The sequence below is a fragment of the Vipera ursinii genome, assembly GCF_947247035.1.
Source record: "Vipera ursinii genome assembly, chromosome: 2".
In the NCBI taxonomy this organism is placed as follows: Eukaryota; Metazoa; Chordata; class Lepidosauria; order Squamata; family Viperidae; genus Vipera; species Vipera ursinii.
The window spans coordinates 17,105,545-17,125,927 of NC_139513.1; the positions used below are offsets into that span (position 1 = coordinate 17,105,545).

Here is a 20,383-nt window from a genome sequence, read left to right on the forward strand (position 1 = left end):
GGGCATCAAATGAGTATTGATTAATCAGATAGGTAAGAGTTTCTCCAAGATAATCTGCTCTTTCACGATTTCCAGAGGAAGAGTATTTAAACAGACATAAAAAACGAGGGAATCGGTGCCAGCTCGGTTAAACTGAAACCCTCGGTCCTCTGCGCTCACTTCTGCTCTAGCAACGCGGCAAGCGAACCAGCGGGAGAAATGCTTTACGCCTAGAGAGCAAGTCTCGTCTCCACAAGGGAGCACAGAGGAGAGGAAGCTCTCTGCTCCAGCCATCCTGACAACCTCCAGGGCGAGGCAGAGGGCGAGGCTTTCCCTCGTTGGCAGCCCCGGATCCAACCTGCCTTCTCCTCCCGTCGCCCTCCCCGATTTCCATCCCGCGTCAGTCTCTGCATCTGACGGAGGCGGCTGCACTCACGAAGCTCTCGTTTTGCAAGGAAAGGGGTCAGTGGGAAAAGGGGCTAACAGGCGCCTTCCGACGTTCAGCTCGCGATCCATCCGTCCTGCGCTGGACCCAGAGGCCAAGCAGAGCCCCAACTTCCAGAGGAGGCTCCCCGAGTTCCCTGCAGGGTGCAGGATCCGGGCAGGAGCAAGCGGCCGATGAAGAGGGGCGACGCCGAGATCATCGCTTCTTTCATACCCTTTGCAGGCAACGCTTCCACCGCCTTCTTTCAGCGAAACTCGCCCCACTCCGAAGAAGAGCACCGGCGTAGACACTCCGGAATACCGGAAAAAGAACGTCCCCTTTCATTCTCATTTTACGTGATCCCCTCTAGAAAGCTTATATCTATCGTTCTCCCTCCTTCTCGAGCAGGAGTCTTCAAACCTGACCCTTTTGTCTTGTGGACTTCAACTCCCAGAAATCCTCAGACAGCGTGCCTTTGGTTGAGACACGTGAGGCCAGGAGCGCTCAGGAAATTGGCGGGAAAGATTTGCCGTTGCTCTCCTCAGGCGGGTAAAGCCCGAGTGAGCGGAGAGCCATTTCTTCCCTCCTGCACACCGGAGAAGGGGCTGCGGAGGGGCTGAGGGACATTTGGGACTGCCTCGGGCTTCTTTTGGCTGCCCTCGAGCAGGAGACCCGAAGGGATCCCCAGGGATGGAGGCCGCCCTCAGCCCAGAGATCCACCGCCGGCGCTTCCGCGGTCTCGACGGCTGCCGCCAGGAGGCCGAGACGCCCCGGGAGCTTTGCAGCCGCCTTCACCGCCTGTGCCGCCAGTGGCTGCGGCCGGAGAGGAGCAGCAAAGGGGAGATGCTGGACCTGGTGGTGCTGGAGCAGCTGCTGGCCCTGCTGCCCGCGGAGATGGCGAGCTGGGTGAGGGAGTGCGGAGCCGAGAGCTGTTCGCAGGCGGTGGCCCTGGCCGAAGGCTTCCTCCTCAGCCAAGCCCAGCGGGAAGAGCCGGGAAAGGGGCAGGTGAGGAGGGGGGGGTAGATTAGTCCTGGCAGCTCCTTTGGTGGGGGGCGGGTAAGGGGGAAGGATCAGAGTTTCATCTAGCTATGTCTGTAATAAAACAGATGAAAAATATGACTCTGCAGCCTTTTCTGAAATTCCTCACTTTTGAAGAATTAATTTTTTTTAGGCAAATGCTTCTATTTCCTAAATTAATTTTATCCACATATCTCATAATAATCAGTGTTTACTTTATGATCTGTTGTTACCTGAATCTAGGTAAGGGTAAGCAACTGGATGATTTACATTTAATAAACTATAATTCCACAATAGTAAGACAAACAAATTTTATGTCCATAAAAACACAGCCTGCTGTTTTAACTCCCATTTACTCAGAAATTTAAGTCACATGCACAGTCTCTGAGGTGTGTCTGAATTCTGTTGGGGAAATTCAAGTAGGAAAGCAAAATTTATGGAATTGTCTAGATATTGTCCTCTGAAAATGGATTATAAATCAGGTTGTTCCTCAAATGCAGGAGCCGTTCACAGAGGAGATTTCAGCAGAGCTCTGGGTTAGAGGAGATCGATCCAGCTCTATTCAGGAGCAGTTTTTCAGGAGGACCCAATTCTGGTCACCTTGCCAGGTAGGTGCAGGTTTTATCTGAGAACAGTAGTGTTCCGGCTCCATCCATTCAGGAGCTGTGTCTAATACCAAAAGCTGAGTCTGTGCACTTGAAAACACTGTCCACCCACATTTGGCTTTCAAGATTGTGCTGGAAATGCAAATGCAACAATTCATAGTCAGGAACCTTTTGTTAGAAATGAAATTTAATTGTAGAAAGTTTAATATTTCTTAATGCTATTAAGAAGAGTGCTGAAAATAGTTAGAAATGAAGCCCATGAATAGATGGGGAACTCATCAAATTTGCAGACGACACCAAGCTGGCAGGAATAGCCAATACTCCAGAAGATAGGCTTAAGATACAGAAGGATCTGGACAGACTCGAACACTGGGCACTATCTAACAAAATGAAATTCAATGGTGAAAAAAGTAAGGTTCTACATTTAGGCATGAAAAATCAAATGCACAGGTATAGTATATGTGGTACCTTGCTCAATAGTAGTAACTGTGAGAGGGATCTCGGATTCTTAGAAGACAATCACTTCAATATGAGCCAGCAGTGTGCTGCAGCTGCCAAAAAAGCCAACACAGTGCTAGGCTGCATTAACAGAGGGATAGAATCAAGATCAAGTGAAGTACTAATACCATTTTACAATGCTCTAGAAAGGGTACAGAGTACAGAGGGTACAGAGAAGAGCAACAAAGCTGATTAGGGGGCTGGAGGCCAAAACATATAGGGAACGGTTGCTGGAATTGGGTATGTGTAGTTTAACGAAGAGAAGAGTGAGGGGTGACATGATAGCAGTGTTCCAATATCTCAGGGGCTACCACAAAGAAGAGGGAGTGAAGCTATTCTCCAAAGCACCTGAAAGCAGGACAAGAAGCAACAGATGGAAACTAGTCAAGGAGAGAAGCAACCTAGAACTAAGGAGAAACTTCCTGACAGTTAGAACAATTAACCAGTGGAACAACCTGCCTCCAGAGGTGGTGAATGCTCCAACACTGGAGGTTTTTAAGAAGAGATTGGACAGCTGTTTGCCTGAAATGGTATAAGGTTTCCTGCCTGAGCAGGGGGTTGGACTAGATGACCTCCAAGGTCCCTTCCAACTTAATAATAATAATAATAATAATAATAATAATAATAATAATAATAATAATAATAATAATAATAATAGAAACTATAACACTGGGAATAAACATACCTGAGAAGTGTTTATTTAGTTTATTAAATATTTATACCACGTGTCTCCCTTGTAATTGTAAGTATACCAAGAAAAATATAGCACATGAAGGATAAGCCAGTAAGTCAACACTAAGTGGCTGTAACAATAAAACTGTTGTTGAACGTTGGCTGTGTTCAATTCTACAACCTGGAAGCAGCTAAGCCGTGATTTGTTAAGGTGCAACTTCCCAGCCCCATGGAGAGAACTTTCAACTGTTTCCTCGAATTGTCTACTTTTTTTCTCTTTCTAGAACACTGATCCCTTTGAGGAGGTGACTGTGCACTTCACAGAGGAGGAGTGGAGGCTGCTAGATTGTGGGCAGAAGGCCTTGTGCATAGAAGTCATGCAGGAGGTTTCTATCAATATGGCTGCTCTGGGTAAGGCCAGGCTGTTCAATTTGCTATAAGGTCGTGGTAGAAACATTCACCTTACATTTGAGAGATATCCTAGATCACAGGTCTGCAACCCGCAGCTCCGGAGCCGCATGCGGCTCTTTCAGCAGTCTCCTGTGGCTCCCAGTCCTCTGCCATGTGCAGTCCAAAAAAAAAGTGGGACTAAAAAAGTTCAACCAATCAATTCAAATATGCAGGGCAGGTGCATATCTCGCCTTGGCACCACTCTTCAGTCAAACCCTGTTCTGCGCATGCGTGCATCTATGCGCATATGCACGTATTTTTTTGCGGCTCCCAGTTTTTCCTTTTGTGAGGGAACCGGTTCCGACTGGCTCTTTCACTCTTTCATGTTGCTGACCCCTGTCCTAGATACTCCATGGAAGTGACTGAACAGATTGATTCAACACCAAAAATTTAATTTGTGTTTTAGATGAAAACATTATTTCCATAAAATCAAGTCTCCTATATAACAATTTTCAAGTATCACATCCTGGTTAGAGAAATGGATTGTACTACACCTGGAACGCAGATTGGCATGCTTTTAAGGGGTCCTTCTAAATATTACTCAAAATATTCTCATTTTTTCCCATGCAGATGATGTCTCTGTGAAGGACAACAAGGAGGCAAGGTTAAATCTACTTGAAATAGAGAAGAATAAAATAAAAGTGATCCTTGGCCATCATAGGGACACCAAAATGCTAAGGAGAAAACAGCCACAAAATGGAAGGGAGAAGCCATCCACTTTTCTTGGTATTTGTGGCTTCCTATCCCAGCATGATCAGAAGGAAATGAGAAAAGAAAAGTATAGAAAAAGAGAAAACATGAATTTGAATTACATAACTATGGCAGAAACCAGACTAAAAAAAACATGCATGCCTGTAAAAACTATGGAGAATAAGTCCTTCGCTTCTACTTCACCAAAGACACCAAATACCTCTGTAAAAACTGGGTGGGATTCCAGTCTGAGCAGAAAGAGGAAACTTTGCATGCAATGTGGAAAGAGTTTCAGTAACAAAAGTCATCTTATTTACCACCAAAGGATCCACACTGGGGAGAGACCATATAAATGCATGGAATGTGGAAAGACTTTTACCCGGAAAGGATATCTTAATTGTCACAACTGGATCCACACTGGGGAAAAACCGTATAAATGCATGGAATGTGGAAAGAGCTTTACCAGGAAGGGAGAACTTAATCGTCACAACTGGATCCACACTGGGGACAGACCGTATAAATGCATGGAATGTGGAAAGAGTTTCATTAGCAACAGTCTTCTTAATTACCACCAAAAGAGCCACACTGAGGAGCGACCATATAAATGTATGGAATGTGGAAAGACCTTTACCCAGAAAGGACCTCTTAATCTTCATGAGAGGATCCACACTGGGGACAGACCATATAAATGCATGGAATGTGGAAAGAGCTTTACCCGGAAAGGAGATCTTAATCGTCACGAAAGAATCCATACTGGGGACAGACCGTAAAAATGCATGGAATGTGGAAAGAGCTTCATTAGCAACAGTCATCTTAATTGCCACCAAAGGACTTACAGTGTGAAGTGATCATATAAGTTCATAGACTGGAAGATGCTATACTTGGAAAGCTCATTTGAATTGTCATGAAAGGATCCACAGTGGGGATATACCGCATTAATGCACAGAGTGTGGAAATAGCTATACTTGGAAAACATAATTCTCATAAAAGCATATAAATCCATGGAGGCTAGAAAGAGTCTTTCTGAGGCGAGAAGCGATACTGGCCTCCAAGGTATCTAGGGGAACAAGCCCACAAATGTCTTGAGTTGGGGGGGAGCCTTTATTCACTACAGGTAGTCTTTGATTTACAACTACAATTGAGCCTAAAATTTCTCTTAAGTGAGACATTTGTTAAGTGAATTTTGCTCCATTTTATGACATTTCTTTCGTATGTTGTTAAATGAATAATTGCAGTTGATAAGTTAGTAATCTGTTAAGTGAATCTGGATTCCCCATTGACTTTACTTGTCAGAACATCACAAAAGGGGATCACATGATCTTGGGACACAGAAACAGTCATGAATATAAACCAGTTGCCAAGCCTCTTAATGCTGATCACATGATCATCAGGATATTGGAATGGCTGTTAAGTGTGAAAATTGTCATAAGTCACTTTTTTCAGTGGCGTCGTAACTTTGAAAGGTCACTAAATAAACTGTAAGTCAAGGACTTCCTGTTCAGCAGACATGTCAAACACAAGGCCTGCGGGTGAAATCCGGCTCGCTATGTGGTTATATTCAGCCCCTGGAAATGCCGAAAGACCGTCCCACAGTGCCTTAGCCTGGCCCAGGCTGACTGGGCGCTGATTTACAGGAAAAAACAAATGGATCCATGCATTCAGCTTTATTTGCAACAGTCAACTTATTATTCATCCAAGGATCTAGATATTGCAGGAAGTTTATTAAAGCATGGAAAGTGAAAAAAATCTCTGGTCACACAGGAGAAAAGCTATAAGCAATCGAATATCAAAATTGCTGAGGGCAGATCAGTGACCTTAGTTATAGGGTGATTTATTTCTTCTTTAGGCAAAGGTATTCACTCAGAAATAATTCATAGTAGGAAAAGAAATTCAAGCCTATTTCAACCTCCCGGACACCTTAGGGATGTAAGAAGCTCCAGCTTTTGAGGAAGTGGCCAGAATTCCTTCTTTCTTCTCTCCCTTTCTTTCCTCTAATGCAGGAATTAACTGACTCCTTTCAGCTCATATTCTAACTATTCATTCTCATTGTAAATTAATTAAATAAATAAATAAACCTTTATTGTCAAAGTACAACATGTGTACATTGAGATTAGCTGAGCCTCCCCCCATGCTCTCTCCCCCTAACACACAGTGACAACAAACCCTCCATCCTACCACACCATGTGAACCAACTACGCCACACACTGTCCTCCCAAGTCAATTCTGCATACGATTATGTCCCATTTAAAAGCCTAACAGCCCACGGATAAAAGCTATTTTTCAGCCTGTTGGTACGGCTGGCTATATTCCTATATCTCCTACCAGATGGTAGGAGAGTAAAGAGATACCGTCCAGGGTGTGAGTCATCCCTGAGAATTTTCCTCACTCTTCCAAGGCAACGAGCCCTGGCGATGTCATCCAGTGGTGTCAGGGAACAGCCCACAATGTCTTGTGCTGTGCTCACTACCCTCTGTAATACTTTTCTGTCCACGGCTGTCAGACCAGCATACCAAACCACAATACCATACGAGAGGACGCTCTCTATAGTAGACCGGTAAAAGAGGGTCATTAGCCGTTGTTCTACCCTGTTCTTCCGCAAGACCCTAAGAAAGTGAAGCCTCTGTTGGGCCTTTCTAGCCACCTGGGTTGTGTTAACTTTCCAGGTCAGATCTTCACAGAGGTAGACTCCCAGAAATTTAAAGGAGGAAACTCTCTACACAGGAAACCTTATATAGGAAACCTTATTAGAAAGTCTCACATGCCTTTGTTTCTCTTCTTTATAAACAAACAATGGAAAAGAGTTCTGGAGAACATGGGTAGGGATGGGGTAATGGGAGAATGAGAAAGACTTTGCGAGGTGTGGGGAAAGCCTTAGGCTGAACAACTATTATCTAAAAGAACCCAGTCCCCACGAGGAGATTGTGAAGGTGTCGGGGCATTGGAAGAATTGTAAGAGAAAGTCCCTAATTTGTCAAAGAGTAAAAGGAGAGGATGGAAAAAATTCGTTCAGAATTGCAGGATTTTGTTTGGTAGCTTCACAGAAGAGATAGCACTAGTATAGGAAGAGAGACACAGTAATACAAATATACCTTCTCAAAGAAGCACACACAAAAAAACGCAGTCACAAATCTGCCCATATCTCAATTGGAGTATCCAATTTCTGTGATCATTTTAGAAATCTTGTATCATAACCTAAGTACTTAATAAGCACAAATGAATGCTCTTTTTCATGGAGAGAACATGTAAACCAAACCAGGTATTAGAAAGTTATTTTTCTTCTAGGCAGGCAAATATTTTAGGCAAAAAGAAGGAAGCAACCGTATTTATATTACAAGGCTATGAATTAGTGCAAAGAATAGACAAAATGTTACAAAAGTTATTAAATAAAATATGAATGTGTTTAGGTAAACCGAACTGTATATTTGAAAACCAGTTTAATGTTAGAAACTGAACAAGACCCCTCAATATTTTTGGTTACAAGGAGTACAAACGTCAGAAAGCCACATTTTACAGTAGAATGCAATATTATATTAGGTTGAATATAGTCGCGGTGTCTCTAGTGCTTTCCTGCCTGTTCCCAAGTGCCCTATAATGATGTCATTAATATTTGCAAGTTCTCTGCAGACTACCATAAGTCAATGAAGAAGCCTGCAAGGAAGGAGTGATTTGTGGGGCCTGACTGAAAAAGGTCCACTCCAAAATCCAAACTAACCTTTTTCAGCCGGCCTATTGAACACTGGGCTACTCAGCATGCTTCTCTTTTCCTCTCAAAGAGACTGGCTGAAAATGTCCCTGGGGCAATTCCTGGACTAGGCTGGCTAAATGAACTGGATTCCAAGGATCCAAGCCTTCAGCCTGCATTTTATTCTCTGAAGAGGGAAAGGAGAGCTGTCATGCTGCATAACCTGCAACCACCTCCAGCTGCAAAGCTCAAGAACATTCCAGAGTGTTCCATGCCTGCTCTTTTCCAGCTGGAATAATCTGGATGCAGAAATAATCACTGAACAGTCAGTGGGAAAAGGACATCCGGAGAAGACGTACCATCGCTATTGCTATGTAAGAGATCTGCATATTCTTTACGTCTCCAAAGGCAAATCCAAGATGCCACCTTGAGGAAGGCCCCTTTGTATCTTTAAATATAGTCCCCTCTGGAAGAAGATAACGTGTACACACAAAACCACAAAGACACAAAGAAAGGAGCAGAAATGGATACTAGGGGAATGCAGGTGAAAGTCTGGTATTTCTGCACCAAAATGGAACTGACTAGGGAGTCCCCGCACACACTTGCAGCCAAATTGCCTCTCCTCCAATTTCCACTGCAGCAGGCATATCTCACAGAAAGTTTTATCTCTTCAGCCCCTCCCTAACTATAATGCACCCCCAGTCCTCCCATTGATCCAGAACTTTCACTGTGTTCTTCTGCAGTCTTCTTAAAGTGCCCTAACCACTCTTACCGGCAACTCCTTCCACAGCTGGTATTTGGCGGAGTGGCCCCCTAAGGGACAGCTTGGACCCTCCTATAAATGGATCATTATGTTGAGACTTAATAGGCTCCAAAGCTGGAGTCAGGCAAACAGCAACACGATCCCACATGAAGTTTCGTCCAGTGAAAGAGCAAAAGATCAACAACTTAGGTGAAAGATCCATTCATTTCCAGCAGAACACTCACCAAAGTTTCTCAGGCTAGACAACCCTGTCAAAGCCATAAAACTCTCTTCTCATGTGATCTTCTGCACATTGCAGATTTGTGTGGACAATGATTTTTTCACTGTTGCCGCCAAGGGAAGCAGAATTGAATGAACTGAGTCCTACCCGTCAGGACATTTAAACAGTGGAACAGCTTACCTCCAGAAGTTGTGGGTACTTCCACACTGGAGGTTTTTAAGAAGAGACTTGATTTGTATGAAATAGTAAAGAGTCTCCTGCTTGAGCAGGGGGCTGTACTAGAAGACCTTCAATGTCCCTTCTCGCTCTATTCTGATTGATTGATTGATTGACTGATTGATTGATTGATTGATTGATTGAATGGATGCATTTTCTCCCCAAATTACGAAAACTTCCAAAAGAATTAAATGTCCCCAAGGAGAAATTAAATTAGGCATCATAGGACTCTACAACAATGTTCTGTGTCAGTGGCAATTTAATTGGGGCAATTTCAGCCCCCTTTCCTAACAGGTATCAGTGATAAGAAAAACTAAAAAATTTATAGGAATGTTTTCTCCATCATAGAATGCAGAGTATAGTACATTTTGAATAGAATTAATTATTTTTAGTTAATATTGCAAATATGTAGAGAAATTCAAGAATGGGATGACAGCAAGATAGTGGCTGAGCAGGGCTTACGTATCTCTTGAGAGAAAAATCGCGACTGCAATCTGGATATTTATGTAAAATAAAATGACAGCAACCATATGAAACAGAATGTACCATTAAATTGGGCAATACCCAGAAGCTAAGAAAATATATCCTGAGGGAAAATATTAAAAGGCGGGTGGAGAGAGAGAAACTTTGTATGGCAACCAGTGCTGGCGAACCTTTTAGAGACTGAGTGCCCAAATTGCAACCCCAAACCCACTTATGTATCATTGGGTGCTGGATGGGTGTGGCCCATTGGGTGGGCGTGCCTGCGGTGGTAATAGCAGACTGGGTGGGACTAAAAAGTTCAATCAATCAGTTCCAATTTTGCAAGTTTTTTTTTTCTCGTAAGTTGAAATTGATTGATTGACTGACCTCTTTTTTTTTTGCACACAGCGGCAGAGGCCTAAAGCAAAAAGGTTTTATAAAACCCAGCTGAAGCCCTAGGAGTGGGGCCAATGGCGCGTGGGACCATAGAGAGGACTATGCGTGCCACCTCTGGCAAGCGTGCCATAGGTTCGCCACCACAGTAGTATACCCAGGAAGCAAGGAATGTGGACTGTCAGATGGAAAAAACAGGGAAAAAAAATACAATATTCTGCCAAAGGATAGGGACAATTAATCAGCAGGATAATCATTGTATTCCAGAAAATAAGAGAAAGAATGAAAATAATTTTGAAGTGTTAAAAAAGAATTGTATTAATGGGCAATGTGGCTATAACACTAATGAAAACATGTTAACAAAATATGTAGAAGGTGAAATGATGAAAAAATCAGGTTTTGAGATTGAATAAAAAGTAAAATACTTGGGTGTTAATCTGACAAATATAAACTGTATATTGTTTCAAAATAATTATGTTAAGCTACGGGTTGAAGTTGATAAAGATATGTTTAAGAGAGAAAAACTACAATTGTTGGGGAGAATTTCTATGATTAACATGACATCCTTGAATGTTACTTTTGTTCCAGACAAAACCTGTTCTCACAACTCAAGTAGCATTTAAAGAATGGCAGAAAAACTTATCAAAATTTATAACTTAGGGCCATGGTGGCGAACTTATAGCACTTATACCACAGGTATCACGCAGAGCCCTCTCTGTGGCACGCACACCATCGTCCCAGTCCTCGGCCGCCACCGTGTCTGCCCCCCCAAAAAAAGTTACAATCAATCAATTTCAACTTCTGGTGGGAAAAAAAGATCTCGCAAAGTTGGAATTGTTTGATTGAACTTTATTTTCAGTCCCACACAGCGGTGGAGGAAGTGATGCGTTGGAGCTGGAAAAAAGGTTCCGTGTGGGGGTGGGGGGAGTGGTGGGAGAAGGGCACTCCATGCGAGGGGTGGGACGGGGCCTGTTGCTTCCCTCTCCCTACCAGACACTAGTCTGCATTTCAGCTGCATTCCGTTTCTCCATTTGCTTCTCAGCCTTTGCCATGCGTTTCTGGGACAAAACGTTCCATCAGACTCGCAAGAAGTTAGAAAATCTCATGGAACTTTTTTTTTTTACCAATAGTCCTACAAACACGAGGACTTGGGTCTAATGTATGAGGGGCTGCTGCCTCGCTTTCCGTACCGGAGTTGGGATGGACTGGGCGTGGAGACTGCTTGCTGCTTCTTCTGCCGCGGACATTGGGAGCGCCCACCCTACCTACCGCTTGTCCCAGGGAACCTGCCACCATCCCACGCTCTCCAGCCCGTCGCTGCCCAGCTGGGCTTGCCAAGCTCAGGCCTTGGCAGATGGAGGCCAGAGGGGAATGAGAGCCATGGCTACCCAGCTCCTCCACTTGAGGACATGTGCGAGGAGAGGGGTGCCCAGCTCGGTAAGCCGCAGTCCGCCCACAGAAGGCGCAGAAGGATGGAGGAGGAGGGCTGGCCGGGGACAGGCGCAGGGCTGCCCACAGAGTAATCTCATCCTAACCCTGCCCTATCTGCCAGAGCGACATAAAGTTGGCCATGCCCACCCAGTCTGCCATTTCCACCATAGCCACGCCCACCAGACGGGTCATGCCCACCCGCCACCCAGGGATACATAAGTGGGTTTTGGGTTGCAGTTTGGGCACTCGGTCACTAAGGTTTTCGCCACCAGTGCCTTAGGGTAAAAAACCTGGAGTTAAATATAACATGTCACTAGATGCTAAAGAAAGAGGAAGTTTAAGTTAACCAAATTTGAAACTATATTTTGCAGCTTGTAGTTTGAATGAAAGATTAGGTGAAATTAAGCACATAGGCCTTGTTCATAGACCTTCAGCTTTGCTCAGGCAGCTGCTCGTTCCTTTTCTATTCTAGCAGAACGTACTGTGACTTTAGTTGATGTGGATCTATGTGATCTGGTCTCCTGCAGTTCAGCAATACAGATTTCTGCATTATTCTTTGCAACTTCCACAATTCTTTTTCCCCAATTACAAACTACCAGTAATACTTGACCAGAAAGACCTCCAATAACAAGTGCTTAAATTTGGGGGTGAGGTAAGAACCAATTTTGCTACTAGATTCAACATGTAAAGGAGAAAAGTATAATTCCTGTGTAAAACATATGCAAATTGCTACTCTGAGAAGTCTATTTAGTTATCATATGAAATTAAGAATTTTGTTTAGCTTATTCTTGATCTTTATTTATTTATTTCATTTATTTTAATTCCATTTATATTCCGCCCTTCTCCGAAGACTCAGGGCGGCTTACAAGCTTAGCAGTAGCCTTCATTCTATGTATATGCCTGCTTATTAGGGCTTTCACACCCCCCCGCAAGCGGCATTATTACAAAGTCAGCTTAATTGCCCCCAACAATCTGGGTCCTCATTTAGTTATACAAATTCTTGATAAATTGATTATGGGCCATCAAATGAGTATTGATTAATCAGATAGGTAAGATCTACTCCAAGATGATCTTTCACGATTTCCAGAGGAGGAGTATTTAAACAGAGACATAGAAAAAGAGGGGATCGGTTCCAGCTCCGTTAAACCAAAACCCTCGGTCCTCTAGGCTCACTTCTGCAAACGAACCAGTGGGAGAAACGCTTTACGCCTAGAGAGCAAGTCTCATCTCCAGGAAGGGAGCACAGAGGAGAGGAAGTTCTCTGCTCCAGCCATCCTGCCAACCTACAGGGCGAGGCAGAGGGCAAGGCTTCCCCCCCCCTTCGCAGCCGCAGATCTAACCTGCCTTCCCCTCCTGTCGCCCTCCCCGATTTCTCTCCTGCATCATTCTCTGCATGTGATGGAGGCGGGTGCACTCACAAAGCTCTTGTTTTGCAAGGAAAGGGGTCAGTGGGAAAAGGGGCTACCCGGCTACTCTGTTCCATCCGTCCTTTGCTGGACCCAGAGGCCAAGGAGAGCCCCTTTAATCACAAGAAAGGAACATGTCATAGAATGCAGACTATATTTTGAATAGAATTTATTACCTTCAGTTAACATTAGAAATTCGCAGAAAAATTCAAGCATGGGATGAGCATTAGGTACTGGTTGTGCTGAGCAGGGCTTATGTACATTTTAAGAGAAAAATCACGACTGCAATCTGGATATTTATGTAAAATAAAATGACAACATCCATATCAAACAGAATGCACCATTAAATTGGGCAAAACCCAGAAGTTGACAAAATATTGGGGGGAAGAGAAACTTTGTATTCCAAATTAGTATACCCAGGAACGAAGGAATGTGGAGTGTTTGTCAAATGGCAAGAACTGGGGGGGGGGGGGGAATTCTACCAAAGGACAGGGTCAATTGATCAGCTGGATAACCTTTCTACTCCAGAAAATAACAAAAGAGAAAAAATAAAAATAATTTTGAAATTTTAAACAAGTTATATTAATGACCAATGGGGTTATAACACTAATAAACAAGATGTTACCAAAATAAATAGAAGGTGAAAGAGAAATAAAAAAATGAGATTTTGAGATTGAATAAACAGTAAAATACGTGGGTGTTAATCTGACAAATATGAACTTCATGTTGTTTGAAAATAATTATGTTAAGGTATGGGTTGAAGTTAAAGAAGATGTGTTAAAAAGGGAAAAGCTACAGTTGTTGGAGACAATTTCTATGATTAAGAAGAGAGATTTATCTTGAACATTATTTTTGTTCCAGACAAAACCTGTTCTCTCAAGTGATGTAACAGTTAAAGCAGGGCTTTTCAAGCTTTTCACAGATTGTTCCGTTCGTCCTGCGCTGGAGCCAGAGACCAAGGAGAGCCCCAACTTTCAGCGGAGGCTCCCCAACTTTCCTGCAGAGCGCAGGACCCGGGCAGCAGCAAGCTGCCGATGAAGAGGGGCGACGCCGAGATCATCAGTCCTTCCCCGCCCTTTGCAGGCATCGCCGCCCCAGCCTCCGTTTCCGCCGCCCTCCTTTCGGCGAACCCCGCCCCCCTCGGAAGAAGAGCAGCGACGTAGAGATTCCGGGAGGCCGGAAAAGGAAGGTCCCCTTTCATTCTCTTCTATCAGGTCCCCTCTAGGAAGCACATATCTCTCGTTCTGGCTTTTGTTGAGCAGGGGTCTTCAAACGTGCCTGGCTGAGGAATTCTGGGAGTTGAAGTCCAGAAGTCATTAAAGGGCCGACTTTGAAGACCGCTGTCTCCTCAGGCGGGTAAAGCCCGAGTGAGCGGAGAGCCATTTCTTCCCTCCTGCACACCGGAGAAGGGGCTGCGGAGGGGCTGAGGGACATTTGGGACTGCCTCGGGCTTCTTTTGGCTGCCCTCGAGCAGGAGACCCGAAGGGATCCCCAGGGATGGAGGCCGCCCTCAGCCCAGAGATCCACCGCCGGCGCTTCCGCGGTCTCGACGGCTGCCGCCAAGAGGCCGAGACGCCCCGGGAGCTTTGCAGCCGCCTTCACCGCCTGTGCCGGCAGTGGCTGCGGCCGGAGAGGAGCAGCAAAGGGGAGATGCTGGACCTGGTGGTGCTGGAGCAGCTGTTGGCCCTGCTGCCCGCGGAGATGGCGAGCTGGGTGAGGGAGTGCGGGGCCGAGAGCTGTTCTCAGGCGGTGGCCCTGGCCGAAGGCTTCCTCCTCAGCCAAGCCCAGCGGGAAGAGCCGGGAATGGGGCAGGTGAGGAGGGGGGGCTTCATCCCGGGAGCTCCATGGGGGGGGGGGGGAAGAAAAGATTAGCGATCTAGCTATATCTGCAATAGGACTAAAATATGACTGCAGCCTTTTCTGGAATTACTCACATTTGAATATTTTTTTATTCCTGAGGTAAATGTTTCCTAATTTAACATTTCTCTTCCATTACAGCTCTGTGTCCTTTGTGATGTTATCCATTTATCTCAAAGGTCTTCAAACTCGGCCCTTTTATGACTCATGGACTTCAACTCCCAGAATTCCTCAGCCAGGCACGCTGGCTGAGGAATTCTGGGAATTGAAGTCCATGAGTCATAAAAGGGCCGAGTTTGAAGACCCGTGATTTATCTCATAATAATCAGTGTTTAGTTTCTGATCTGTGCTATCTGAATCTAGATAAGGGGAAGGAACTGGATTATGTGAATGGTCTCTGATACCCCTAGAATACCACAATAGTAAGAGAAACAAACTAATTAACACACACAGTTTATCTAAAACACAGCCTGCTGTTTTAATTCCCATTTACTCAGAAATATAAGTCACATGCAGAGTCCCTGAAGTTTCTCTGATTTCAGTTGGGGAAATCAAAATGTAAGGAATATGAACTATCATAGATATTGTCCTCTGAAAATGGATTATAAATCAGGCTGTTCTTCAAATGCAGGAGCCGTTCACAGGGGAGATTTCAACAGAGCTCTGGGGCAGAGTAGATCAATCCCGCTCTATTCAAGAGGTGATTTACAGGAGGACCCAATTCTGGCCACCTTGCCAGGTAGGTGCAGGTTTCTTCTGAGAATAGTAGCGTTCCAGCTCCATCCATTCAGGAGCTGTGTTTAATACCAAAAGCTGAGTCTATGTGGACTTGAACACAGTGTCCACCCACATTTGGCTTTCAAGATTATGCTGGAAATTGAAATGCGACAATTCAAAGGCAGGAACCTTTTGTTAGAAATGAAATTTAATTGTAGAAAGAATTTAATATTTCTTAATGCTATTAAGAAAAGTACCTAAAATTGTTAGAAATGAAGCCCATGAATTGAAACTATAACAGTGGGAATAAACATACCTGATAAGTGTTTATTTAGTTTATTAAATATTTATGCCACCTGTCTCCCTTGTAATGTGTCTGTAAGTATACCAAGAAAAATACAGCACATGAAGTATATGCCAGTAAGTCAACACTAAGTGGCTGTAACAATAAAACTGTTGTTCAACGTTGGCTGTGTTCAGTTCTGCAACCTGGAAGCAGCTAAGCCGTGATTTGTTAAGGTGCAACTTCCCAGCCTCATGGACTATGTGGACAAGATGACATGAATCCATGCTGAATGTTCATTTGGCTCTTGCAACTCTGTGTTTTCCCTTGTGTGCATTGAGAGAGAACTTTCAACTGTTTCCTGGGATTGTCTACTTTTTTCTCTTTCTAGAACACTGATCCCTTTGAGGAGGTGATTGTGGACTTCACAGATGAGGAATGGAGGCTGCTAGATTCTGGGCAGAAGGCCTTGTGCATAGAGGTCATGCAGGAGGTTTCCGTCAATATAGCTGCTCTGGGTAAGGGCACACAGTTCAATTCGCTATAAGGTCGTGGCAGAAACATTCACCATAGAATTAAGAAAGATCCTAGATAGTCCATTGAAGTGACTGAACAGATTGACTGATTCAACACTAAAGCTTTAATCTGTGTTTTAGATGACAACATTATTTCTATGTGATGAAGATTCTCCTATATAACAATTTGGAGATATCACATCCTGGCTAGCCAAATGGATTGTACTAAACTTGAAATGCAGATTGGCATGTTTTTGAGTGGGACCCCTTCTAAATTTTAATCAGAATATTAATTTTCATTTCCCCCCCCCCCATGCAGATGATGTGTCTGTGAATGAGAACGACAAGGAGGCAAGGTTAAAACTACTCGAAATAGAGAAGAATAAAATAAAAGTGATCCTTGGCCATCAAAGGGACACCAAAAGGCTAAAGAGAAAACAGCCAGAAAATGGAGGGGACAAGTCATCCACATCTCTTGGTTTTTGTGGCTTCCTATCCAAGCATGATCAGAAAGAAATGAGAAAAGAAAAGTATAGAAAAAAAGAAAACATGAATTTGAATTACATAACTATGGCAGAAACCAGACTAAAAAAAACATGCATGCCTCTAAAAACTATGGAGAATAACTCATTCGCTTCTACTTCAAAAACCCCAAATACCTCTGTAAAAACTGGGGGGGATTGCAGTCTGAGCAGGAAGAGGAAACTCTGCATGAAATGTGGAAAGAGTTTCAGTAACAAAAGTCATCTGATTTACCACCAAAGGATCCACACTGGAGAGGGACCGTATAAATGCCTGGAATGTGGAAAGACTTTTATCCAGAAGGGAAACTTTAATCTTCATGAGAGGATCCACACTGGGGACAGACCGTATAAATGCATGGAATATGGAAAGAGTTTCAGTAACAAAAGTCATCTTAATCACCACCAAAGGATCCACGCTGGGGAGCGACCATATAAATGCATGGAATGTGGAAAGAGCTTTACCCAGAAAGGAGATCTTAATCTTCATGAGAGGATCCACACAGGGGAGAGACCGTATAAATGCATGGAATGTGGAAAGAGCTTTACCCAGAAAGGAGATCTTAATCTTCATGAGAGGATCCACACAGGGGAGAGACCGTATAATTGCATGGAATGTGGAAAGAGCTTTGCCCGGAAAGAATATCTTAAATGTCATGAAAGGATCCACACAGGGGAGAGACCGTATAAATGCATGGAATGTGGAAAGACCTTTACCCAGAAAGGATCTCTTATTGTTCATGAGAGGATCCACACTGGGGAGCGACCACATAAATGCATGGAATGTGGAAAGAGTTTCATTAGAAACTGTCATCTTAATAACCACCAAAGGATCCACACTGGAGAGCGACCATATAAATGCATGGAATGTGGAAAGACCTTTACCCAGAAAAAAGATCTTAATCGTCACAAAAGGATCCTTTCTGGGGACAGACCGTATAAATGCATGGAATATGGGAAGAGTTTCATTAGCAGCAGTCATCTTAATCACCACCAAAGGATCCACACTTGGGAGCGACCATATAAATGCATGGAATGTGGAAAGACCTTTACCCAGAAAGGAGATCTTAATCTTCACGAGAGGATCCACACAGGGGAGAGACCGTATAAATGCATGGAATGTGGAAAGAGCTTTGGCCAGAAAGGACCTCTTATTCTTCATGAAAGGATCCACACTGGGCAGCGACCATATAAATGCATGGAATGTGGAAAGAGCTTTACCCAGAAAGGAGATCTTAATCTTCATGAGAGGATCCACACAGGGGAGAGACCGTATAAATGCATGGAATGTGGAAAGAGCTTTGCCCGGAAAGAATATCTTAAATGTCATGAAAGGATCCACACAGGGGAGAGACCGTATAAATGCATGGAATGTGGAAAGACCTTTACCCAGAAAGGATCTCTTATTGTTCATGAGAGGATCCACACTGGGGAGCGACCATATAAATGCATGGAATGTGGAAAGACCTTTACCCGGAAAGAACTTCTTAAATGTCATGAAAGAATCCACACACGGGAGAGACCGTATAAATGCATGGAATGTGGAAAGACCTTTACCCAGAAAAAACAGCTTAAATATCATGAAGTGATCCACACTGGGGACAGACTATATAAATGCATGGAATGTGGAAAGACCTTTACCCAGAAACATCAGCTTAAATGTCACGAAAGGATCCACACTGGGGACAAGCCGTAGAAATGCACGGAATGTGGAAAGAGCTTCATTAGCAAAAGTAGCACTGGGCTACTCAGCATGCTTCTCTTTTGCTCTCAAAGAGACTGGCTGAAAATGTCCCCCATCAAAAGGTGTTCTAGGGGCAACTCCTGGAGTAGGTTGGCTAAATGAACTTTGGATTCCAAGGATCTGAGCCTTCTTCAGCCTGCATTTTATCCTCTGAAAAGGGAAAGGAGAGCTGTCATGCTGCAAAGGACTATAAGCTTCAACCCCCTCCAGCTCAAAAACTGAATAACATTCCAGTGTTCCATGCTTGTTATTTTCCAACTGGAATAATCTGGATGCAGAAATGATCACTGAACAGTCAGTGGGAAAAGGACATCCTGAGAAGAGTTACAATCTCTATTCCTAAGTAAGAAACCTGCATGTTCTTGATGTGTTACTAATTTAACAATTTCATTCACCTAACAAATGGGGCACGTAAAGTCATAAAATGGGACAAAACTCATTTAACAAATTTCTCCATTAGCAACATCAATTTTGGACTCAATTCTGGTTGTAGGTTGAAGACTGTCTACACACCCACTTACCACAATTTAAATAGAAAAATTGTGCTTCTTTCTCTACCATTAATCTTTGCACTGTTCTATCCCCTTCTCTCCCTCTCCTTGTCTTAAAGAAGCTTCTCCTCTGGCAACACCGTAGCTCCAGCTAACACTCAGTCCTGTGTGGTTTGCGACCAGTTCAGCTCATCCCCCGGCAAACGTTTCCACTCCCCCCCCCTTTTTTTACACTGCTTTTCAACCCACCGTATGTGTTGTACCTGCCCACTGCCAAAGTACCACCAGTTGGACAAGTACAACAGGTTGAAAAGCACTAATTTAAAGAATGGCAGAAAAACATCAAAATATTATTTACTGTTTTTATTTGCTGCCTGTCTCGCCACAAGGGGGCTCGGTGCTTACAAAGTTAAAAGCAATAAAAAAGAGTGTGTGGTCCTTACTCAGTGTGTGGTCTTCAATGGAACTGCATCTATATGGAGGGAAGTGTGTAGTGGCGTGCGCCAGGGCTGTGTTCTAGGCCCAGTGCTCTTCAGAAGATAGGCTTAAGATACAGAAGGATCTTGACAGACTTGAACATTGGGCACTATCTAACAAAACGAAATTCAGTGGTGAAAAAAATAAGGTTCTACATTTAGGCAAGAAAAACCAAATGCACAGGTATAGTATTGGTGGTATCTTGCTCAATAGTAATAACTGTGAAAGGGATCTCTGACTCCTAGTGGACCAGACATATCAAACTCGTGACGTCACTTGACGTTGTGTGACATATCGGAGCTTTTTCCCCATTGCCAGCCATGGGGTGGGCGTGGTTTCCTTGTGACGTGTCCGGCCAGCGGTTTGACACCCCTGTCGTGGATGATCCACTTAAATATGACCCAGCAGTGCGCTACAGCTGCAAAAAAACCCAACACACTGCTAGGCTTCATTAACAGAAGGATAGAATCAAGTTCACATGAAGTGCTAATACCACTTTACAATGCCTTAGTACAGACATGTCAAACACAAGGCCCAATCCTGCAACGCCCTGGCCGAGACGCGCCCCCAGCAGCGGAGCCACTCTGGCTCCTCTGCCAGGCTGCTCTGGCACACGGGCTCCTGGGTCAGGCGCTGCCGAGGGCAAGAAAGTGGGCAAGCAGAGGCGCCCAGCTGGCCAGGCCCAGATCCTGCAAGAGGTAACTTGCATAGATTTGAAGAGTAGATCCCAGTATAGAGACTTCTGTGATGGATGAACAACCCATAAGATAGTTTTGCCCCATTTTACGACCTTTTTTCCACAATTGTTAAAGTGGTTAAATTAGTAACACAGTTGTTAAGTGAATCTGGCTTCCCCATTGAGTTTGCCTG

At 44.1% G+C, this 20,383-nt stretch overlaps 2 protein-coding genes across 2 annotated transcripts; both read left to right on the top strand.

The window, feature by feature from the left end:
- The first annotated feature begins 1,658 nt into the window (after positions 1–1,658).
- Positions 1,659–6,404, top strand: LOC310636549 (uncharacterized protein). The gene is made up of 3 exons (XM_083356489.1): positions 1,659–2,028; positions 3,480–3,606; positions 4,216–6,404. Exons 1-3 carry the CDS (start codon positions 1,915–1,917, stop codon positions 5,103–5,105), a joined length of 1,131 nt encoding a protein of 376 aa, XP_083212615.1. The 5' UTR covers positions 1,659–1,914; the 3' UTR covers positions 5,106–6,404.
- An 8,001-nt stretch (positions 6,405–14,405) lies between these two features.
- LOC310634742 (uncharacterized protein) lies at positions 14,406–19,478 on the top strand (the record flags this gene model as incomplete). The annotated part of the gene is made up of 4 exons (XM_083353277.1): positions 14,406–14,720; positions 15,397–15,504; positions 16,157–16,283; positions 16,600–19,478. The coding sequence occupies 4 exons, from the start codon at positions 14,406–14,408 to the stop codon at positions 18,495–18,497; spliced, it is 2,448 nt and encodes an 815-aa protein (XP_083209403.1). The 3' UTR covers positions 18,498–19,478.
- Between the last annotated feature and the right edge of the window lie 905 nt (positions 19,479–20,383).

Bases quoted from the DNA above. Each gene is read 5' to 3' on its own strand.
- LOC310636549 (XM_083356489.1), top strand. From the start codon at position 1,915: ATGCAGGAGCCGTTCACAGAGGAGATTTCAGCAGAGCTCTGGGTTAGA. The intron at 2,029-3,479 runs GTAGGTGCAGGT...TTCTCTTTCTAG, and splicing joins AATTCTGGTCACCTTGCCAG to AACACTGATCCCTTTGAGGA. The intron at 3,607-4,215 runs GTAAGGCCAGGC...TTTCCCATGCAG, and splicing joins TATCAATATGGCTGCTCTGG to ATGATGTCTCTGTGAAGGAC.